The 19,346-nt window shown below is 23.8% G+C and overlaps 1 protein-coding gene across 1 annotated transcript; it reads left to right on the top strand.

The window, feature by feature from the left end:
* The first annotated feature begins 5,187 nt into the window (after positions 1 to 5,187).
* On the top strand, positions 5,188 to 18,966 carry LOC135145337 (uncharacterized). Its single transcript, XM_064077444.1, has 7 exons — positions 5,188 to 5,262; positions 5,372 to 5,443; positions 8,176 to 8,245; positions 10,934 to 10,990; positions 11,722 to 11,899; positions 11,954 to 12,123; positions 18,736 to 18,966. The coding sequence occupies exons 1-7, from the start codon at positions 5,195 to 5,197 to the stop codon at positions 18,964 to 18,966; spliced, it is 846 nt and encodes a 281-aa protein (XP_063933514.1). The 5' UTR covers positions 5,188 to 5,194.
* Positions 18,967 to 19,346: the final 380 nt, after the last annotated feature.

Below are 19,346 nucleotides of genomic sequence, written 5' to 3'. Positions count from 1 at the left end.
AAACTTTTATGTTATCACCTCCGATTTACGTAATACTTATTCTAAGCTTGATACCACTTTTGTACGTTCCACTGAGTTTAGTTATTGATTTTCACACATTGCCTAGTTCCGAGGCGCCGTGGGACCCGCGGATAAGACACAAATAGTTCAAGGCGCAAGCAATAATTTTACTACATCAACGACATATCTTCAGATACGCTTAAAGAAAAGCAGTACTGATGCAGACCAGCAAGAATACGATAACTTTTCATAACCCGAAGGGATAGAACCTTCCAAACATCTTGGGTTACAACCCTGTTCTCTCTATTTTCAGAGTTTTTGCAGCATGCTGACTTTCGTCTATTTAAAAAGGCGGTTCATTATCAGCTAGTCCTCGCTTCTTAGGTGACTCTATCTTATAAGAACTAAATTTATAGTTAAGCCAAGAGGAAGATACTTTCCTTATCAGGTTATCACTCTTAGACCTAGGTAACGGCTCAAGATTACTAGATCTTATATGACTTGAATACGTTGCTTTATGCCTTTATCCAAAGAATAACCTAACCAAGTAGAGTCAGTTAGAAAAATCCCTACTTATATAAAAAGGTTATTTTCTATAGCTTTTACTTATTGCTTAAACCAGAAAGTAATCTAATACATAATTAATAATACATAATTAATCTTAAGGTTATACCATCTAATAGTATACTCTTATTTGAATGTAAGCCCTATCTCACCTCCAAAAGAATGATCAAACACAAAAACAAACACAGTACGTTATGAATATGATTAACTCGCTTGAAACACTAGGGATCAGGGGGGGAAGTTGACCGAGGAGAGTCGTAGTGATAATGGACTGCTTTGATCAACGTAAGTCCGCACGGTTCCAGATAAAAGCGGGTGGCCAGTACCCTGCGAAGGATGAAAGAGATTGGATTCTCCCATATGTAGAAAATAAGCCTGGTCTCTACTTGTTTAAGGGCGTTTGTTTGTCTTTCAACAAAAGAAATTATTTATTTTTTTCAATTGAATTTATTAAAATAATTGTTATAACCTTGCAAATTTTTTTAAAGCCACCTAAATAATTTAACTTTTATTTTTTACGCTCAAATAGAACTCGAACTTTATAGAGCTAACAGGAAGCCATCCTTTGCAACTGGTTTAAGACATTTCAAAACACATGATTTTAAATTGTTATAAAGTTTATATAAAGTTATTAGAAAATGAGGTCTCCTCTTTGTTATTAGTTTGTCTTATAGCGAACACCATCTTAGTTATCTCTTTTCAAGGATGACAATGTTGCTGGAAAGCTCTATAAGAATAAAAAGCTAACTCGTTACTTTATCCATTTATGATGTTATTGCCTTTCAAGGTGAGAAATTTTTGGGTTTACAACTGAATTCAAAATAGAATCACCATCTAGTTTGTGGGTTTATGCTGTTGCATGAAAATATCAAATAGATATAAACGGTATTACATTGCTTGAAATTTAAATAATAAAATAATAATTTGAGGAGGAAGAAAAATTAAACCGTTTTTTATATACTGCAGCTTATAAAGAACCTTTGCCAAGTTTTTTAAAGTCGACGTCCATTATAGTAACGAATTAAAAATATATAGGACAATAAAACGCAATTAATGTCATAAACTAACAATGTCGCTAGACTATCTTTTTTCTACTTTAAAACGCCTAACGAAGCCGTACTAATACTAAAATTTTTGACCACAATTATTGGAATTTTACTAATTTGTAATATTTTTTTTAAACATTTAAAGCATTCTATTTAACACCAAGAGTCTAAGTAAGCTGAGAAAAGTAAATTTAAAATTGTTACTGTAAGTATCTCTAAATAACTACAGCAGTTATGTATGTAGTTATAAAGACTTCTAGAAGGAACAAAATTAAAGATTTACTATGTGAATTTGTGATGGCTTATTTGTGTGATAGGTAAATACCCCAACAAAACTGGCAGCAGACAACTTTTTATTATATAAAATTCCTTTTAAATTATCTGTAAACTTGGTGCCTTATTTTTGAGGGATGTACTTTGTAGTATAAAGGGAAGATCAACTTTTAAAATGATTTCCTTATAACTAAAAATTAATATTTTTTTTTATTAGAGAATCAAATTCTTAAAAGGGTTTTACAGGTGTAATGTTCCCTTTTTTATAACGGTAGTACTACGATAGTCGTATATGCAAGTATTAATGTTAAATGAGTTAAAGAAAATTGTTGCTAAGTATAAAATCGTAGCCAATTTTTGTACGAATTTTATAACTACATAATTGTTTAGGGATGAGCATCTATCGATTTCTGAAATGCGCGAACGAGGGCTATTGAGAACCGAATTTTAAAGACATGCGTGATATTATTTAAGTATAAAACTACTAAAGGAGGCGTACCTACAGACGGAGGGTAAGGCAAAGTCGATGTGAGAAATATGAGTTTAGGTTTTGTACTGGAATAAAGATCTAGTGTTTTACCTTCTTCCACGCGCAAAAGTAAACAGTTACCAAAATAATTAAAGACGATAAAAAGTACGTTGAAGCAAGAACATTAGTTTTCTCGTTTATTTTAAAAATTACAGGCGAAAGCCAGTCACAAAATTTTGTAATTTTGTCATATCTAAGCTAATAGTCTATGTTTATTTAAATTGATTCTAAGCTAAATACAGTTAAAGTCAGTACAAATTGAAAAGTTTATGTAGGGTCACGCAAGTAGCTAAAATAATAAATTTTAAAAAGTTTATAATTGTCTTGAGTTTACTCTTAGAAGCTTTAAAGTGAGAAGGCTTTTTTAACAAAGAGGAAGTGAAGGAGCAAATAAATGAAAGTCGAGACGGTAAATTTTTTTTTGTGGAGGGGGAAGGGAGGTAGTGATTGCCTTGAAGAGTAGTCGAAGAGCTTACAATATCACACTAAACCATAATGAACGCTCAATATGGGCGCAATAGTATTACCCTTAAATTTATATAGAAATACAGCACTAGCAAAATGTGAGGGTATAAAGTTTATAAAGCGGAGAGGATATAATAATTAATTTTTTAATTTATCTAAAAACTTTTGTTTCTTCTAATTCTGTTGGGTTACTTTACTTTTGCAGTATTTTTATATATAAATAAGGTATAAAGAATTAATAATATTAATAATATAAGTTTTATTTAATATCAATATTTGCGTTTGTATATGCACTACTCTTATCTCATATTTCTAGACTATAACGTATAAAAAAAAAAAGAACTAAAATAGCTGGTTTACTTCTCTGGGAGGGGGCACGTCCCCTTCATTTCCATCACAACTAATTCACGTGCTTCTTTTAACTTTGAGTGAACTTTTTAAATTTAAGAAAGAATTTATTTCTTTATTAAAAAAAATACAATTTTTTACTACTATACGAAGTTTATGGAAATAATAATGCTACTATGAAAATTTTTACATTTTCTGAAGTAGGGGTTACCCCTTGTTCTGAACGTCTTGTTCTTAAACATTTAATTAAGGTGGATTAAAAGTGTATTATTGAGGACTTTGATTCCTCAAGTTTTCTTTAGTTTGTTATGTTTCTTAATATATAAAGTTTTTTTATTTATAAGGCTGGAGGATACGGCAGGCTTAACGCTTCTGAGCTTCGGAACATAGAAAATATGTTTAAAAAGGGTTCTATACAATTCTCTCTCAATAGAGTTAATTATTTTTAACGCAGTCTTCCAATTTTTCTCATTTTTCCTTTATCTTTTTTTATAGGCCTTGTCTATACGTAAAACATTTCTGCTTAATAAAAATATAACTCAGTACGGTAAGTTAATGTCTTTGCGTACTTCCTTAGTAGAGCTCTACTCGCAAAGGTTTACTTTATTTTAGTTCAAAGAGAGAAGTAATTTTTAAACAATTTTTTATATATATAGAAAAGACATAATATTTTTAAGTAAAAAGTTTGACGCTCCTCCTTTAACTTGTTTAAGATTAATTTTATTACAAAAAGGTTTTTCGAAAGGGGACGTTAAAAAAGTATTTTTTTATATTTCTTTTTAAGAGTAAACGTTATTATAGTTTTCTATATTTGTTAGTATTAATTTTTGTTAGCTTTTTAGTTTGAGGAATTTTACTGATGATTGGGATAAAAAACAATTTCTTTTGGCTGCCGAGAACGATATAGTAAATTTTAATACTTGATATCTTTTGATTTTTTTTAGAAGGCTTGTCTTTTAGGTCAATTCTTTAGATTCTTCTTTACTGGAAGCATCAATACATTTTGAAAAAGCCATTCAGTCTATTTTTTTATCTTTAGGTTTTTTCTAGGAATTTAAGTTTTTTAATTTCTATTTATTTTTAATTATACGAATACCTATTTAATTTTTTAAGTTTACTTAATTTTTGTACTTTTATACAATTTATATTAATTGTGACTTTTTTTTTTACTGATTTCTTTGTAAATTTAAAATTACTATTTTTTTATAGTTTCAAATAAACTAGGTAATTTAAATTTATTTCGTTTCTAGATTTTTTATAATAGCTTTTTTTATTATGAACTGTTATGTTGATTGAGTTGCTTTTTTTTAAGAATTTTTTTTGTTGGTTCCGTAAGGAATATTTATACGTAAACTTATTATAAGTTTATTTTATTTTTTGCGCTTATGTTTAATATTTTTGTGCTAATTGCAATTAAATTTTGCTAAATTTTAATTATTCTTAAATTTTCAAGTAAGTTATTCAAATTTTTTTTATTGAATTAAAGTTTATCTTTTGAATTTTGACTTTCCTTTGAACTTCTATATAAATATAATTCCAGAAATATATGTTTTATTTTAATTTATGTTTAGTGAAGCCAGAATAAATGAGAAATCTATTAGTTACACTATTTACGACTTATATATTTTATTCCAAATTTACGAATTATTACTTATTAATAAACTTTCCATTAAAAATTTGTAAAATTTTAAATTTTATATACTAAATTTGAGGCTAATTTTTTTTAAATTATAATGAAATAAAAATTTAAAACTGTTAATTGTTTATCAGTATTATTTTTTATTTATATATATTTTAATTTTTTTTAAGTTTGTTAATTAATTTTAATGCCGTATAATAAAATTTTTTAATTTAATTTATTGTTTATATAATTTATGGTCTTTATAGTTTCTTATACTAATTTGTTGTTTCTGTTTTTTATAATAAAGAAATTCCTTTTTATTCTGAAGATCAAATTCGAAGTTATAAAATGGATTTGAGTTCTCCTGATCTTCTATTTGAGCAGCCGATTTGTATTAATAATAAGAAAGTTAGATGGTCTAATTATTATAATAAATTTTTATAATTTTAAAATTCATTAGTTATAAATTGAATATTATTATAATTAGAACTATTATAGTTATCATTCAACTATTTTTCTTTGCAGGCTGGAATTAAAAGATTCTTATGGTAGGGCTGAAGGTCTCATCTTCAAAAATATAAAAATGCAAGTTAAAAAGTAACGAAAGTTAAAAGCAATAAACTTAAATATATATATATATGTTTTTCGCAAATAATAATGGTGATATAAAGTTAAACAGTTGAGGAGTATAAAAAGTAATGAATAAATTGAATTTTATTAAAGATTATTGAGAAATTAATAAAATCTTTAAATGAAAATTTTATTTCATAAATTAATAAATTTTAAAGCATATTTTTGAAATCTTTTATTAATTTTATGCTTTTATGGAACTTCGAATTATTTTTAAATTCCAATTTTTTTATTTATATAAAAGTTAAACTTTTATACAAAATTATTAACTTAACAATTTATGAATTTTAAAGTATTTTTAAATTAAAATTTTTTTTTATTATATTAAAGTTTGAACTCCTCAACTTTTATAAAAAGTAATAAATCATTAATAGGAAACTTTGAATACTTTAAGTTATTATTTATTTATTAGCATATTTTTAAATAACTCAGACTTTCATATTAAATAAATAAAAATATAATATAGTGAAATTCTGAATTTTTTTAATTAAAATATTTTCTTCATAAAAAAGATTAACATTACACATTCGTTGTATTTCTGATAAAGAATATTTATAAATAACTTAAATTTTTTATATATATAAAATCTTATAATTTTATGAAACTTCCATTTTTTTAAATTCATATTTTTAATAATGAAAAAGTTTTTAAATAATATTAGTTTTAATAAAAAGTAATTTATTTAACTTTATGAAACTTTAAAGTTATTTTCAAATTATAATTTTTTTTATAACAAAAAAAGATTAACATCACAATTTTTTTTATTTTTATAATGGTTATATATAAATAACTCGAACTTTTACATATAATATTTAATTTTATAATTTGATGGAACTTCGAATTATCTTTAAGTTGAAATATATTAAATAAAAAAGGTTTTTTTATAATAATCATAAAAACTTTAATGCTAGAACTTTTATAAATTATGCTACACCCTGACAATATATTTTTTTTAAATAGAGATTATGGATATATAATGTACTTTTTAATTTCTTGCTATAATTTTTTTTAACTTTTAATATTTCTTATAAGAAGAAAGTTTTTAAAAATAAATTTTTAGATTTATTATCTCTTAAATTATTTATTATTATATAATATTTTTTATTATAAAACAATTTTATATTTTCTTCATCTAAAAAAAGTTGGCGAAGTTAAAAGTTTTATTTTTATGTAGATTCAAGTTTTTAGCAATTAAAATTTTAAATTTTTATTGTTAACTTCTTTTTTTACATATTAGAATTTTTTATAAATTAATATTAATAAAGTTTTTATTATATTTAAAAAAAATTTGTATTTTTTATTTTTTCAGGGAACCTTTTTTTAATTATAATTACTTAATGCTGCAAAAAGTTATTTATAAATTAAAAATTTATGTAAAAGAGATTTGTTTATTAACAATTTTTTTAAAATTAAAACAGATATTTGTGAGTTTATCTTATATGTAAATGAGTTGAATGTTATAAATAAATTGAAGTCCTATTTATTAGTAGATTTAAATTTTTGGTATTAAAATTTTTATTGGTTCTCAATAAACTTTTATATAGTTGGAAACGTTTTCAGATATATAATAAAGTTTGATCTATTTTTTTTAAATGCTCGTTTTACATTTTTCTACTTGATGTGAAACTGCTTTCTATGTATTATATTTTTTAATCATAGTATAGACACTAGCTGTCGGTACTCGGTTCGGGTACTTGTGGCTTTTGCTACTTAGGCTCGAATCGGTTCGGGTTCTATTGGCTTTGCTACTTGGACTCGCTCTGTTGTGTCGGCGGTGCTATCGTCTCTATAGTACTAGTACTTGTTTCTAGTATCTCCCTGGAGGCTTTAGTGTGGTCTATGGAACTAGCACTTTTATTCGGTGTTGGCTTCTAGATACTAGTGTATTTACTATACTATGGTAGATACTAGGTACTAGTACTATATATATAAGCGGCACCGCACAATATTATAAATGTGTATTTACGAAATTAATCTTTTAATTATAAAATTTATTTAAAGTTTTATTACTTTGCAGATTCATAGTTTTTTATGGCACCGAATTTTTTTAAAAAGTTTTATTAATTTCAAAATATTTTTATAATATTTAAGAAGGGTTTTGGGGGACTAATATATTTTATAAGTAATAAAAAGTTTTTTACATCACGAATTAAAATTTTGTTTTAAAGTTCATTTGGTAATATTAAAGGTTTTAGAAGTATTTTTACTGTTTTTTATAAAAAATTCTTTTATATGTTTTATAGTTTTTTTAATTTTTTATTTTCATTATGTATTATTTTATAATTTTTATATTATTAGTAGAAATTTTATTATATTATCAAATTTATTGTATATTTTTCATTACAATTTTTTAATTCTCAGATTATAGTTTTTCTTTTTTCTATTAAATTACTTTTTAAATTTTTATTGAAGTTTTTTTAATTCTTCTGGTTATAATTTTTAACTTAAAATAGTATATCTTTTCTATTTTATATATTTTCTTTATTTCTTTAAATTTAACTATTATATAATTTTGTAAATACTTAGTCATAAAATTTATACTATTGTTTTATGTTTATATATTTTATTAATTTCATTATTTAATTTTTTAATATTAAATAATAAAAGATAATTTTTAATTTCATTATTTATTTTTTTAATATTAAATAATAAAAGATAATCCATATTTTATGTTTTTATAAATTTTCAATTTTTTTAAGGTACACTTCTTTGTATGGGCCAGGCGCTCTCATGTTTAAGTACGGATTCTCAGAACTCCTTAAAGAAAAGGTTTATTTTTGTTCAACTTAAAAATTATTTATAAAAAAATAAAATCATTATTTTTATTTTTATTTATGAATTTTAAAGTTAATTATTATGAAATTTAAGAGTAATTATAAAGAAAATAATTTTATTATTATCTAAATAAATTTAACAGTTAATTATTCTGAAATTATAAATTGATTAAAAAATAAATATAAAATTCCTGTTTTATTTAAAGTAAATATTAAAATGAGACTAATTTTTTTTTTATATTATAAATTATTATTATTATTCATAATAAATTATAAATGTTATTTTTAAAAATTATTTTAAAAATCTAAAAAAAAGTTTATTATCATTAAAGTAAATTATAAAATTTATTATTCTATAATTATTTATAAAAACTGAACGAACTATTTATTATTTTTATCACTTTCCTAATTTATAATAAATATTAAAATTATTTTTCTGAAATGTAAAATTTATTTATAAAGAAGTAAATTAAAAAAATTATTTTATTATTTTTAAGTAAATTTCTAAATGAACTTTACTTATTATTGTTACTATATGAAATAATTTTTAAAGTACTATAAAAAATCTTTTATCATTCATTATAATTTTTATAATTATCCTTTTTAATTATTATTTATAATAATCTCTAAATAATATTTATAAAAAAATTATTATCTAAAATAATTTTTTGAAATCAATTATTTTGCAATAATAAATTATTTATTAAAAGTTAAATTATTTTAAATTTAAAATTTATTATAAAAAAATGTGTTTATTGTTAAAATTTCAAAACTGATTTCTCTAAACTAATGAATAAACCATAAAGTAATAAACAACTATTATTTAAAATTTTTTATTCTGACATTTAAATAAAAAAATAAATTTATTATTACTATTAATAATTATAAAATTAATCATTTGAAATATAAAAATAAATTTTAAAATATTAAATTTAATATTATCATCGTTATTTATAATATATATTAATAATTCATTATGGCAAAATAAATTTATTATATTATAATCTAATAAATTATAATAGTTTATTGTGAATTTAGAAATTTATTATTATTTTAATTTATCATAAATTTTTAAATATGATTGTTTGTTATATATTTTATATAAACTTTTTGAATTCTAAAAATTATATATAAAAAATAATAATTATTATTATTGCTAATAAATTTTTTAGAATAATTATTCTGAACCTAAAAATTTTTCTACAATTAATTAAATTTATTATTATTATTAATATATTATATTTTAAATTTGTTTTTTAATCTAAAAATTATTGTTTAGAAAAGAATTTTATTGTGCATAATAAATTCAGAAAAAAAACATTTTGTTAAACTATAAAACTAATGCAGTAAAAGTTAGCCCCCCCCCCCATGCGACGCACCGTTAAACACTCGCTATAAATTTTTAACGGAAAAAAAAGTTTTTTGTAATTTTTTATTTTTGTTATTTAAGATTTATCATTTCCATTTTTATAATTAACAAAATAATTATCTAAATTGTAAAAGCATAGCATAACTTTTATTTACTGTTTTTATCATTATATCTAAAAGTAACCAGTATATAATTTTTTATTATTAATAGTTATTAATATATAAATTTTTTAACAATTTTTATTTATCATCATTTTTATTTCACGAGTAGAAAACATGTAAATTATAATGTTTATTCTATTTACTATTTTTTATTTAAAGTAAAGAATATAAATTAGGATTATCATTATCGTTCAAAAAATTATATATAAAATCTAATAAAATTATGACTTAAAATGAGTTATTAATATTGAATATTATTATGGATAATTGAAGAAAAGAAATACTATTTATTTTTTATTTTTTATTTTTTTGTAAAAATAATAAAATTTTTAATTATTATTGTTATTATATATACATGAAAAGAATAAAGAAATTGTATATTTATTATTTTTTTAAATTAGTAAAGAGTTTTATATATAAAATTATTTGTTGTATAAATAATATATACTTTATTATTTAATACTATTTTATTTATTATATTTTTATATGTAAAAGTAATGAATGTGTAAATTATCATACTACTATTACTTTTTTATTCTAATTATAATAATTTTAAGTAAATGGATATAATGAATACAAACCATTATAATATTATTATTTTTTAAATACAATCATCATAATTGATTACAATCATTCTACTTTTTAATTATTATTATATATGAAAGTAAAGAAAGATATTAATTATTATAATATTCATTACCTGTATTATTGATAAATGTTAGGGATATATTATTTATTATTATATTTATTATAACTTTTATATGGGAAAATAATGAATATAAAATTTTTTTATTAATGCATTAATGATTTAAATTTCATAATATTTAAATAAAATTATAATATTTTTTAAAAATATTTATAATTATTTTTTTATGAAAGTAATGAATTTAATTTATATAAGAGTAAAGATTATTTAAATTTATATCTCAATTCTTATTTTTTATAATAATAAATATATGAAAATGAAAATTTTATTTTATTGATTATAAATAATTAAATAAAGAATTTTAATTTTAAATTTTTTTTCCAGTTCTTAAATTTATAAAATTATGGCTTCTATAATAACACTTTTATTAACAATAATCTCTTATATTTATACTTTTACAAATAATCTTTTATAATTTTTTTTATAAGAAATTTCTAAATTTTTTAGTTGAAGGCAACATTAGTTTTGGATGCGGAGCATTTGTTTTACGATACTTCCTTGCAGGTTTTTATATTTATATGCAGAATAAAATTGTAAAAAAACTTTTTTTAGTATTAAATTAAAATAAAAATTAGTTTTAAAAATTTGAAATTAAATTTTATTATAAAATTTATTCAGTTTAGAAGAAAAATTGTTTAGTTTTTAGCTGTTTAATTTTGTTTTAATAAAAGTAATATTAAAAATATCTTTAGTGATTGCCATTTTTTATTATAAATTTAATTTTTTATAAACAAAATTATAAAAAATTATTTTATCATTTATTATTTTATAGTTTATTTTTTAATTTGTAAATTGATTTTTACTAAAAGGAGAATTTTTTTTAAGGAATTCATATATTATTAATAAAATTACTTTATTAATTAATAATTTTTTTAAAAATATTATTAATAACTTCTATTGTTTTTAGGTCATGTTTAACTAATAAATAGTTTTTTTTTAGTTTTAATTAAGAAATTGAGTATTTTTCGTTCTAATTTAGAGTGAAATGCATATACTTTTATATGCTTTCTTTTCACTTTGATTTTTTTTTTAATTATAATTTTATTATAAAATGTATAAATAGTAAAATTTACAATATTTTTAATGGTAGATCAATTTTTTACTTAATAAGTTCCTTTTTAAAATTTTCTATAATGAATAATTTTTTATATATAATGAAATACTTTAATTTTTATTTTTATGAATATTTATTGCAGATCTGAAGTCCTTTTTTAAAAATTTGTTAATTTTTTTAGTACGATCCGTCGCTTCCGAATAATCTAAATTCAAGTCAAGTTGCACCAGTTTTGCTGCCCTCCGCCTTGCGTTCATCTCATCGGATCGTACGTTGCTCGCTTTGTCGGTTAACCACGTGTCCTTCCTGCACGTGTTTTACGACGGATCATCTTTATGTTTGCACCGCTTGCTGCACACGTGTTTTATTTTTTTGCTTTAAAATTTTATTTTTGGTTTCATTATTTTTTTTAGGGAAAAGTAAAAAAGAGCTGTTTCCATTTTTAATCCAATCGAAGCAGGAACCTTTGAAAGCAAGTAAAGTTGTAAACGATTCTCCGCCCTCGCAAGTTAATAATAAACGAAAGAAAAAAACTACCAAACCATTGAAGAAAGCAAAAATTCACGAATCTCATAAATTTTCTGTTTAAAGTGTTCATCTTTTTGGGCCCTTAAATTTTTTATATAATTTATAAATTTCTTAATTTTCTAAATTTTTTTAAGTTTTTTGTTTAAAACTTCATATTCTCCTTAAATTTGCAGAATAAAAATTTTATAAATTATAATATTTGAAAAATTAATTTTTTTGTTTATATAAAAATATTATAATATTTCAGCAGAATTTATATAAGAAAAGTTATATTTTATAAATATAATATTTTTTTAATTCGGTAAAATAAATATTTAATAAAATTTTTATATTTTTTCTTAGTTAATTTTTTACGTTATATTAAACTTCAAGAGAGTAAATATTATCTATTCCTTTTAAGGTTAAAATTTATTTTAATATGAAATTCTGGAGAATAAATAAAATATTATAGTCTTGCAAAGTTAATATATATATATGAATTCATTCACTTCGGCAAACATAATGAACATTGTAGAAAAATAATTTTTTAATTTTTTTTTCTCTTTATATACAATCTTTTTAATTTAGCCAAAATGCGCGAGAAGTTTACTCTTTTTAGATCCTTACTTTTACTTTTGTCAAAAAAAAATTACATTGAAAATCTGTAGGAAAAGTGCGAATATTTTATTGTAATATATTTATTATTAGTTTTTATAGTGCATCTCTATAATAAAAAATTTAACTTAATTTCTTTTTGCTTTTTTTTCTTCTAATATTCCTAATTTAATATATTTATGAAATAAATTTTTTATTTTAAAATAATTATATTTCCTTTTTTATTAAACATAATATCTTTTGTTTATTATAATAAAACTTCTGCGTGACAAACAACAAAAATATTAAAATAATTTTTACTATAAAGAACTACAAAAATTACTAAATTATAAATTCCAAGAAAATTAATAATTTTTAAAGTAATATAAATTTTTAGACTTAAAATAAGAAATAATAAAAAACTTGTTTATAATATTTATACATTTTACTATCAAAAAAAAAAATTAAAGGAAGTTTTTAATTTATTGATTTATATTTTAAATTTTTTAATTTAGGAATTTTTTTTTTTTAAAAAAACTTTTTTAGCTTTTTTGATTATTTTAAAAAGATTTTATACGAATTTTCATTACGTTGAAGATTTCTTATACTATAAAATTTCTTTACTGGGCTTTTGTGTTTCTTTATAATGCGAGAAAGCTCTATATATAAGAAAAAACATAATAAACTTAATAAAATTGCCAAATAATAGATTAAATGTAGAAGGTATGAATATTTTTTTTAATATATAATAATAAATTAATATATTTAGACTTCTATGAAATTATATAAATTAAATAATAATAATAATAAAGTAGAAATTACAAATATTTATTTAACTTATAATAATAAATAATCATTAAATAAAATTTAAAATAAAATTTAATAATAAAAGTAAAAATTTTTGATACTTATTTACTTTATAATAATAAATAATATAAAATTAAAAAATTAAAACTTTTCTAAAATAATAATAGATATATTAAAATTTTAAAAAAAGTAGAATATATTATTTATGTACTTTATAATAATATAATAAAAAATTTAATAATTTCTATAATACAGTAATAATATAACTAAAATTCTAATAATTAAAGTAGAAATTATAAACATTTAATTTTTTTTATAATGGAAAAAATTAAAATTTCTTAAAAATAATTAAAAAAATAAAATTTTAATAATATAAGTTATATTTATATATTAATTCATATGAAATATTAATGCAATAAAATATCTTAAAACTTTTTCATATCATTTATAAGAAAATAAATAATAAATATATATATAATTTTTACTTTTTTAATTAATTATAACTAATACCGGTACAGTTCTATTCCTCTGCATAAAGGCAAAACGATTTTAACTCCAAAAAAAATAATTATATTAATAGTTATCGTAATAAAAGTAAAGAATTAATAATAATATAATTATTAAAAATCATAATAAGCGCTAGGAAATCAGTAATAGTTTTACTAATAATTAATGCTGGGGCGTGGATTATAATTGGCTTAACTTAGTTTAAAACCATAACAATCCTGTAGTGCTCAACTGGCAGCACCGAGAAGGCCCTCACGCCTTGTACTTCGTATAAAATTATAACCTTAAGAGTTAAAAACTATATGAAGTGATTATAAATACTTGAATCCAGCATTTTATTATGATACTTTTATTTATCCTCGTTGCGAGCCTGCAAAAGTTATACTAATATTCTATTATTAACTATTTCTGTCTTCTTTGCAAAAAGAGGAGCGTTAACTAGATTAATTAAGTACTGATGAAATTAACTAAATACAGAAACGGGATATAGAAAAAGCAGACTTCACACTAAAGTAAAAAAGGAAAGAATTAGAAAGTTGCAATTTAATGAAGAGATAAGAATATAACTTATTAATAGAAAGCTAAAGTCATGGGCAAGTTCTAGAATAGACGGCCATAATGCTATATTTTTAAGAAAACAAAGCAAAAAAAAACCTTTTTATAATATAACAGGTTCAATTTAAATTTATAAACCAAATAAGGAATGAACTACATATATGTACGATGGCGAAGTGCAATAAATAATATTTGGGTTATGCGGTTTATAAGAGTTGTGTGTATAATCTAAAGTACAAGTAATTTTTTTAAGCTTATATTTTAAAGCGAAAGAATAAAAAGCTTTTCTTAACAGAACTGAAATTCTTTAATTAGCAGATATTTAATAAAAATCATTAGCCGCATAAAAATCATAACTTGGAAAAATTTTAAGTTTTCATGATATCGAAGTAAAAAATAAAATAATTGTGAAGTTAGTTTTTTAAATAATTCTAAATTAACCTCTGATCCTGAAGATACATATATAGTATGTTAAGAATAGTTTTTGTTTAGTATTTTTCCAATTAAGTTCTTTTTTGTAAGCATAAAATTTTTTTATCATGGTTTATATATTGGTTCTTTATTTAACTGTTTAAAAAAAGAATTAATCCGTAGGGTGATACCCTGCAGTAAAACAAGTATCTCAAGGTAATAATTTTATAATGTTACTGAAGTTTACAGTCAGATACTGAGCAAAGTCACGGAAGTACAATCATTTCTGAACAACCAAGCGCTCTTTTCGAAAGTAATGAGGAGAGCGGTAAGCATAAATAATACTTAAAACAAAAAGAAGTATACTTGGCATTACATGCTCTTCCTTTGTATGCATATTTTACTGTATATCCTTGCTTTCTGTATTATATCCGGTGAGTATTTAAAGTAACCGTTTCCCCATAACAATTTTATATTTCTTAATTTTAGTATTCTTTATTTTTTCATTTATAATTTGTTTAGAAGTACCTTTAATGCTTTAAAAATAATTTCTCATCTAGTGGTTTAACAACCCTATAGATTTAAACTTAGTAAGATACAAAAAATTGCAGCTAGACATAAAGCAGGCAGTTTTTAATGTTAAGATCTGTGCAAATGCAAGGTAAAATTAAGCGCAGTATGCTTAGTTTCCTTAATAACCAATACTATTTGGCGTAGTTCATATAATTTCCAAAATTGACGTATATACGGCAAAACTATAAATTTTCCATATAAGCTAAAGTATACAATCCGTACCAAAAAAAATTATTCCTACTTTTGTCAGAAATGGCGCTAGTTTTTAATGGTTCCATTGTATTGTAAATTTTCTCCTTTAGTGATTATTTCACGCCCACAATGCGTGCAGTGGGTCAATGATTACACTAAAGCATAAAACGCCCCTTTTAAAAATTGTGGTTAACCTTGGATAATAAAAATCAGGAAAGAGTAAAGTATTATATTAACTTATTAGCAAAGAGTCAGTGGTGTTAAATTACATTTGGTGTCTTTAATTCAAATTAAAAAAAATAAAATAAAATGACAGCTCAGTATTTAATAAATAGAGAAGAATATATACAAACTACTCAAAAATCCTTTAAAACCACAGCAAGATTATAATTATAGATGTCACAAACATGAAAAATTAAAGTCCAGCACCATATTACGTTGCTCATATACTGCTTCTCTCAAAAAGTCGAAAGTAGTTTATTAAAATTAAGGCCAATATATGATAAAGTCTATAAGTAGAATATTTTTATTTAAAACCTTCCTTTTGTATCACTTTTCCACGTGTAATAATCTTATAAGCTTTTTGAACACCAATTAAAGAATCTAAAGTTTTCTTAAGCCAAAAGCGGAATATGCTTAACTTTAACTGGGCAAAAAATTATTTCTTTAAAAAAGACAAATTTGATAATAAACGTCGCAAATTTCTAGGCATAAGTAAAAATATCCTGTTTTAACCATGTAAAATGAGTTCTTTAGGTTTTATATGATTTTTAAATAAATATTTTTTACCTATAAGCCTTTTTATATATCTTTTTTGGCCTTAAAAGTAAAAAGACAACAGTGCCCGAGCGCCTAAGTGGGATTGGCTGAGGAAATATGAGACTGAGGGGTTGACTATGGAAACTCTCGGTCTCCCTTTGATGCATCATCAGTGTGGCTGCATTTTATATATAGTCAGCCACTTTCGTTTCAAAGTTGGGTCACGCCTGTAGTTTTCAGCGGCGCCTTTTTGGCTTTTTCAGAGCAGGCCGAGCTATTTTGCATTATTGGCTATGCTTTTTAACGATGAGGACAAGGTTACTTTTCGAGATGTGAAGCTTCTTTTTGTAGCTGGTTTATACACCCTTTTATGTTGTTACATAGTATGTATAAGTAATGTACTGGCCGACCGTTATAATAAAAATATCATAACCTTTTACCTTATGGAAAATGGTTTGATGAATAACTCCGTAGAGTCAGTGGTTAATGCTGAGCATGAAATTTATAAACCTTTGCTTTTTACAGATTTACCTCTCAGCGATCCTATACACAGAGACCTTTACCCTATAGATCTTTCTTCGGCTGCTAGCTTTAACTCCGATTCTTCTCAAAAATTCTTTGGAAGCGTAAAACTTTTTTTGACTTTGAGGGATCCCGTGTTGAAATTCTTTCGTGAAAACACAAAGTTTTTTAGATTTCGTCCTTATTTTGCGGATTTATGCGTGTTGATGAATTTCTTGCTGATTGCGTTTCGTTTTTTCTTGTTTAAACAACTCAAGGAGAAAATTGTTGTTTTGCGTAGAGTACTCCTGATTATTGGAACACTTTATATATTACGCTCTATTACTATATTATTAACGTTTCTCCCGAATCCACAACCTTTTTGCTCCCGGCGGGAAAAGGAAAGTAACATATTTTATGAAGCTTTACTAGCTTTGTTAGGATTTAGAACTACTTGTGGGGATACCTTCTTTAGCGGACATACTATTATTTTTACTGTTTGTTTTTGGTTATGGACTACCTACCGTTATAATATCTCAACTCAACTCTGCACAACGTTTTTAAGCTTTTTTTCGATGATTCTTTTGTTGATTGTACAATTTCATTACACCATTGATGTTTTTATGGGTTTTCTGTTAACTTCCTGGGTTTGGGTAAGTTACCACATGTTTGTAACAGTCGATGGTTTCAGGGAAACTCCTTTGGCTAAAGTTATTATGTTTATGGAAGGCTCTAATTTCAATTATACACCCGACAATTATCAACAAGTAAACTTGGAAAGTTTATTAAAGATCTGAAAGTTTTGTCCTTTATATACGCTGTTATTTGTTTAATCTACTAAGCAATAAATTTTTTCTGGCTTTTAAACTTTTAATTTTACCTTGAATTATTCACTTGTATTTTTTAAATTAGTTTAAAGCCCTTTGAAGTAGCAAGAGATTTACTATAGTGTAACACCAACTTATTATTAACTTTGAATATATTTATTAAACTTTTAATTAGAGTAAGATTTTATACTAACTGTTATTATAAGATAGCCACTAGTGCTTAACTGTCTTGTTTGCTTACTTACAAACAACTTAAAACAGTAACTATTACTTATGTTTGTTTTTTATTTGAAGGTATTAAACGGCTGTTTTTAGAAAAAAAGTTATTATTATAAGGTTTTTTCTATGGTAACAACTAATAACAGCTTAAAAAAGAGTAGTGAAAGTGGTGAAATCTACGGAGACTTGGAAAAGCCCGTAAAAGCTTTACAGCACAGCGTAGACATTGAGATGGGTAGCGCTTCTGGCACTGCTCCTAAGAAAATAAATATTTGAAAGAAACGGGATCTTGTAAAAGCAATATTCCTCCCGTTAATCTATTCGAAAAACAAAAGAGGCCCTAACTAAATCAACTTTTGGAAACCAACGGCGTGAATATCCCACAATCTAGAGATACCCGACTTAGAATCAAGATTTTTCCTATGAGAGCTAACGACTGCCGCCCCATAACAGCGATCACGCATGCGAGATCAGGAATTTCAATTCTTTACATATCAACTACCTGAAGAAAAAACTTTGAGATTTGTTATCCGCGAGTTACTGTGAACTCGATCTTTCAACTGTGGAGGGGGATTTGCGCACTCAGGTCGTCGCACCCCTTCGAGTTGAGCGAAGGCGCACGAAAGACGCCGTCAATGGCGATCGTAGGAAGCGTTATTGACCACCAGTTTTAGTACATACACACAGAACTGAGAGACAAAAGGTGTTAGAACTAAAGACTATCTCTCATCTTCAAATTTGAGTGGAGGAACTTCGGAAGGGTAATCGCGTTGGCCAATACCAGCGTTACCAGACCTTTTGGGGGACGCAAGCTTTGCATCGCGGTCCCCCGATGCGTTCAATGGGGCAAGGGCCGGTTGATAGCCCTAGGTACGAAAGCAAGAGATAGTCCTGCTACTTGTGCAAATTGCGGTCGACCGCACACCGCTAATTATCATGGCTGCAAATACTATCCGCGGAAGTCAGTCCGCTAAGTCTACTCCGTTGGTGCTCATTACAAACAAAACCGTTACTTCGGGGGTCTCTTACGAGTCCCATTTGCGGACAAAACTGCATTAAGACTAGCCCGCTATTCCGTTAATTTCTAAGGTAGCAAAAACCACAGAAATTACAGCAGCAGTTAGCAATTTTAACGACGAAATTACCCTGCATGCTTGACACTGTTGAATGGACTAGAATTTGTGCAACTGTTTTCAAACCAGAGACGCACCGCTACATTCGACTATTATTATGGAATGCGAATGGTGTTCAGAGTAAGAAGCATGAGCTCCAGGAGCTGTTACGACGTGAATGAATTGATGTGTGCGCCGTCAACGAGATGCACTCCTTCCTAAAGTCGCATTTAACCTCTGCA

This window comes from Zophobas morio, unplaced genomic scaffold (genome assembly GCF_036711695.1).
Source record: "Zophobas morio isolate AGI-343-1 ecotype UQ-CSIRO unplaced genomic scaffold, CSIRO_AGI_Zmor_V1 ptg000144l, whole genome shotgun sequence".
NCBI classification, from domain to species: Eukaryota; Metazoa; Arthropoda; class Insecta; order Coleoptera; family Tenebrionidae; genus Zophobas; species Zophobas morio.
This window is presented reverse-complemented; position numbering and strand designations above follow the sequence as displayed.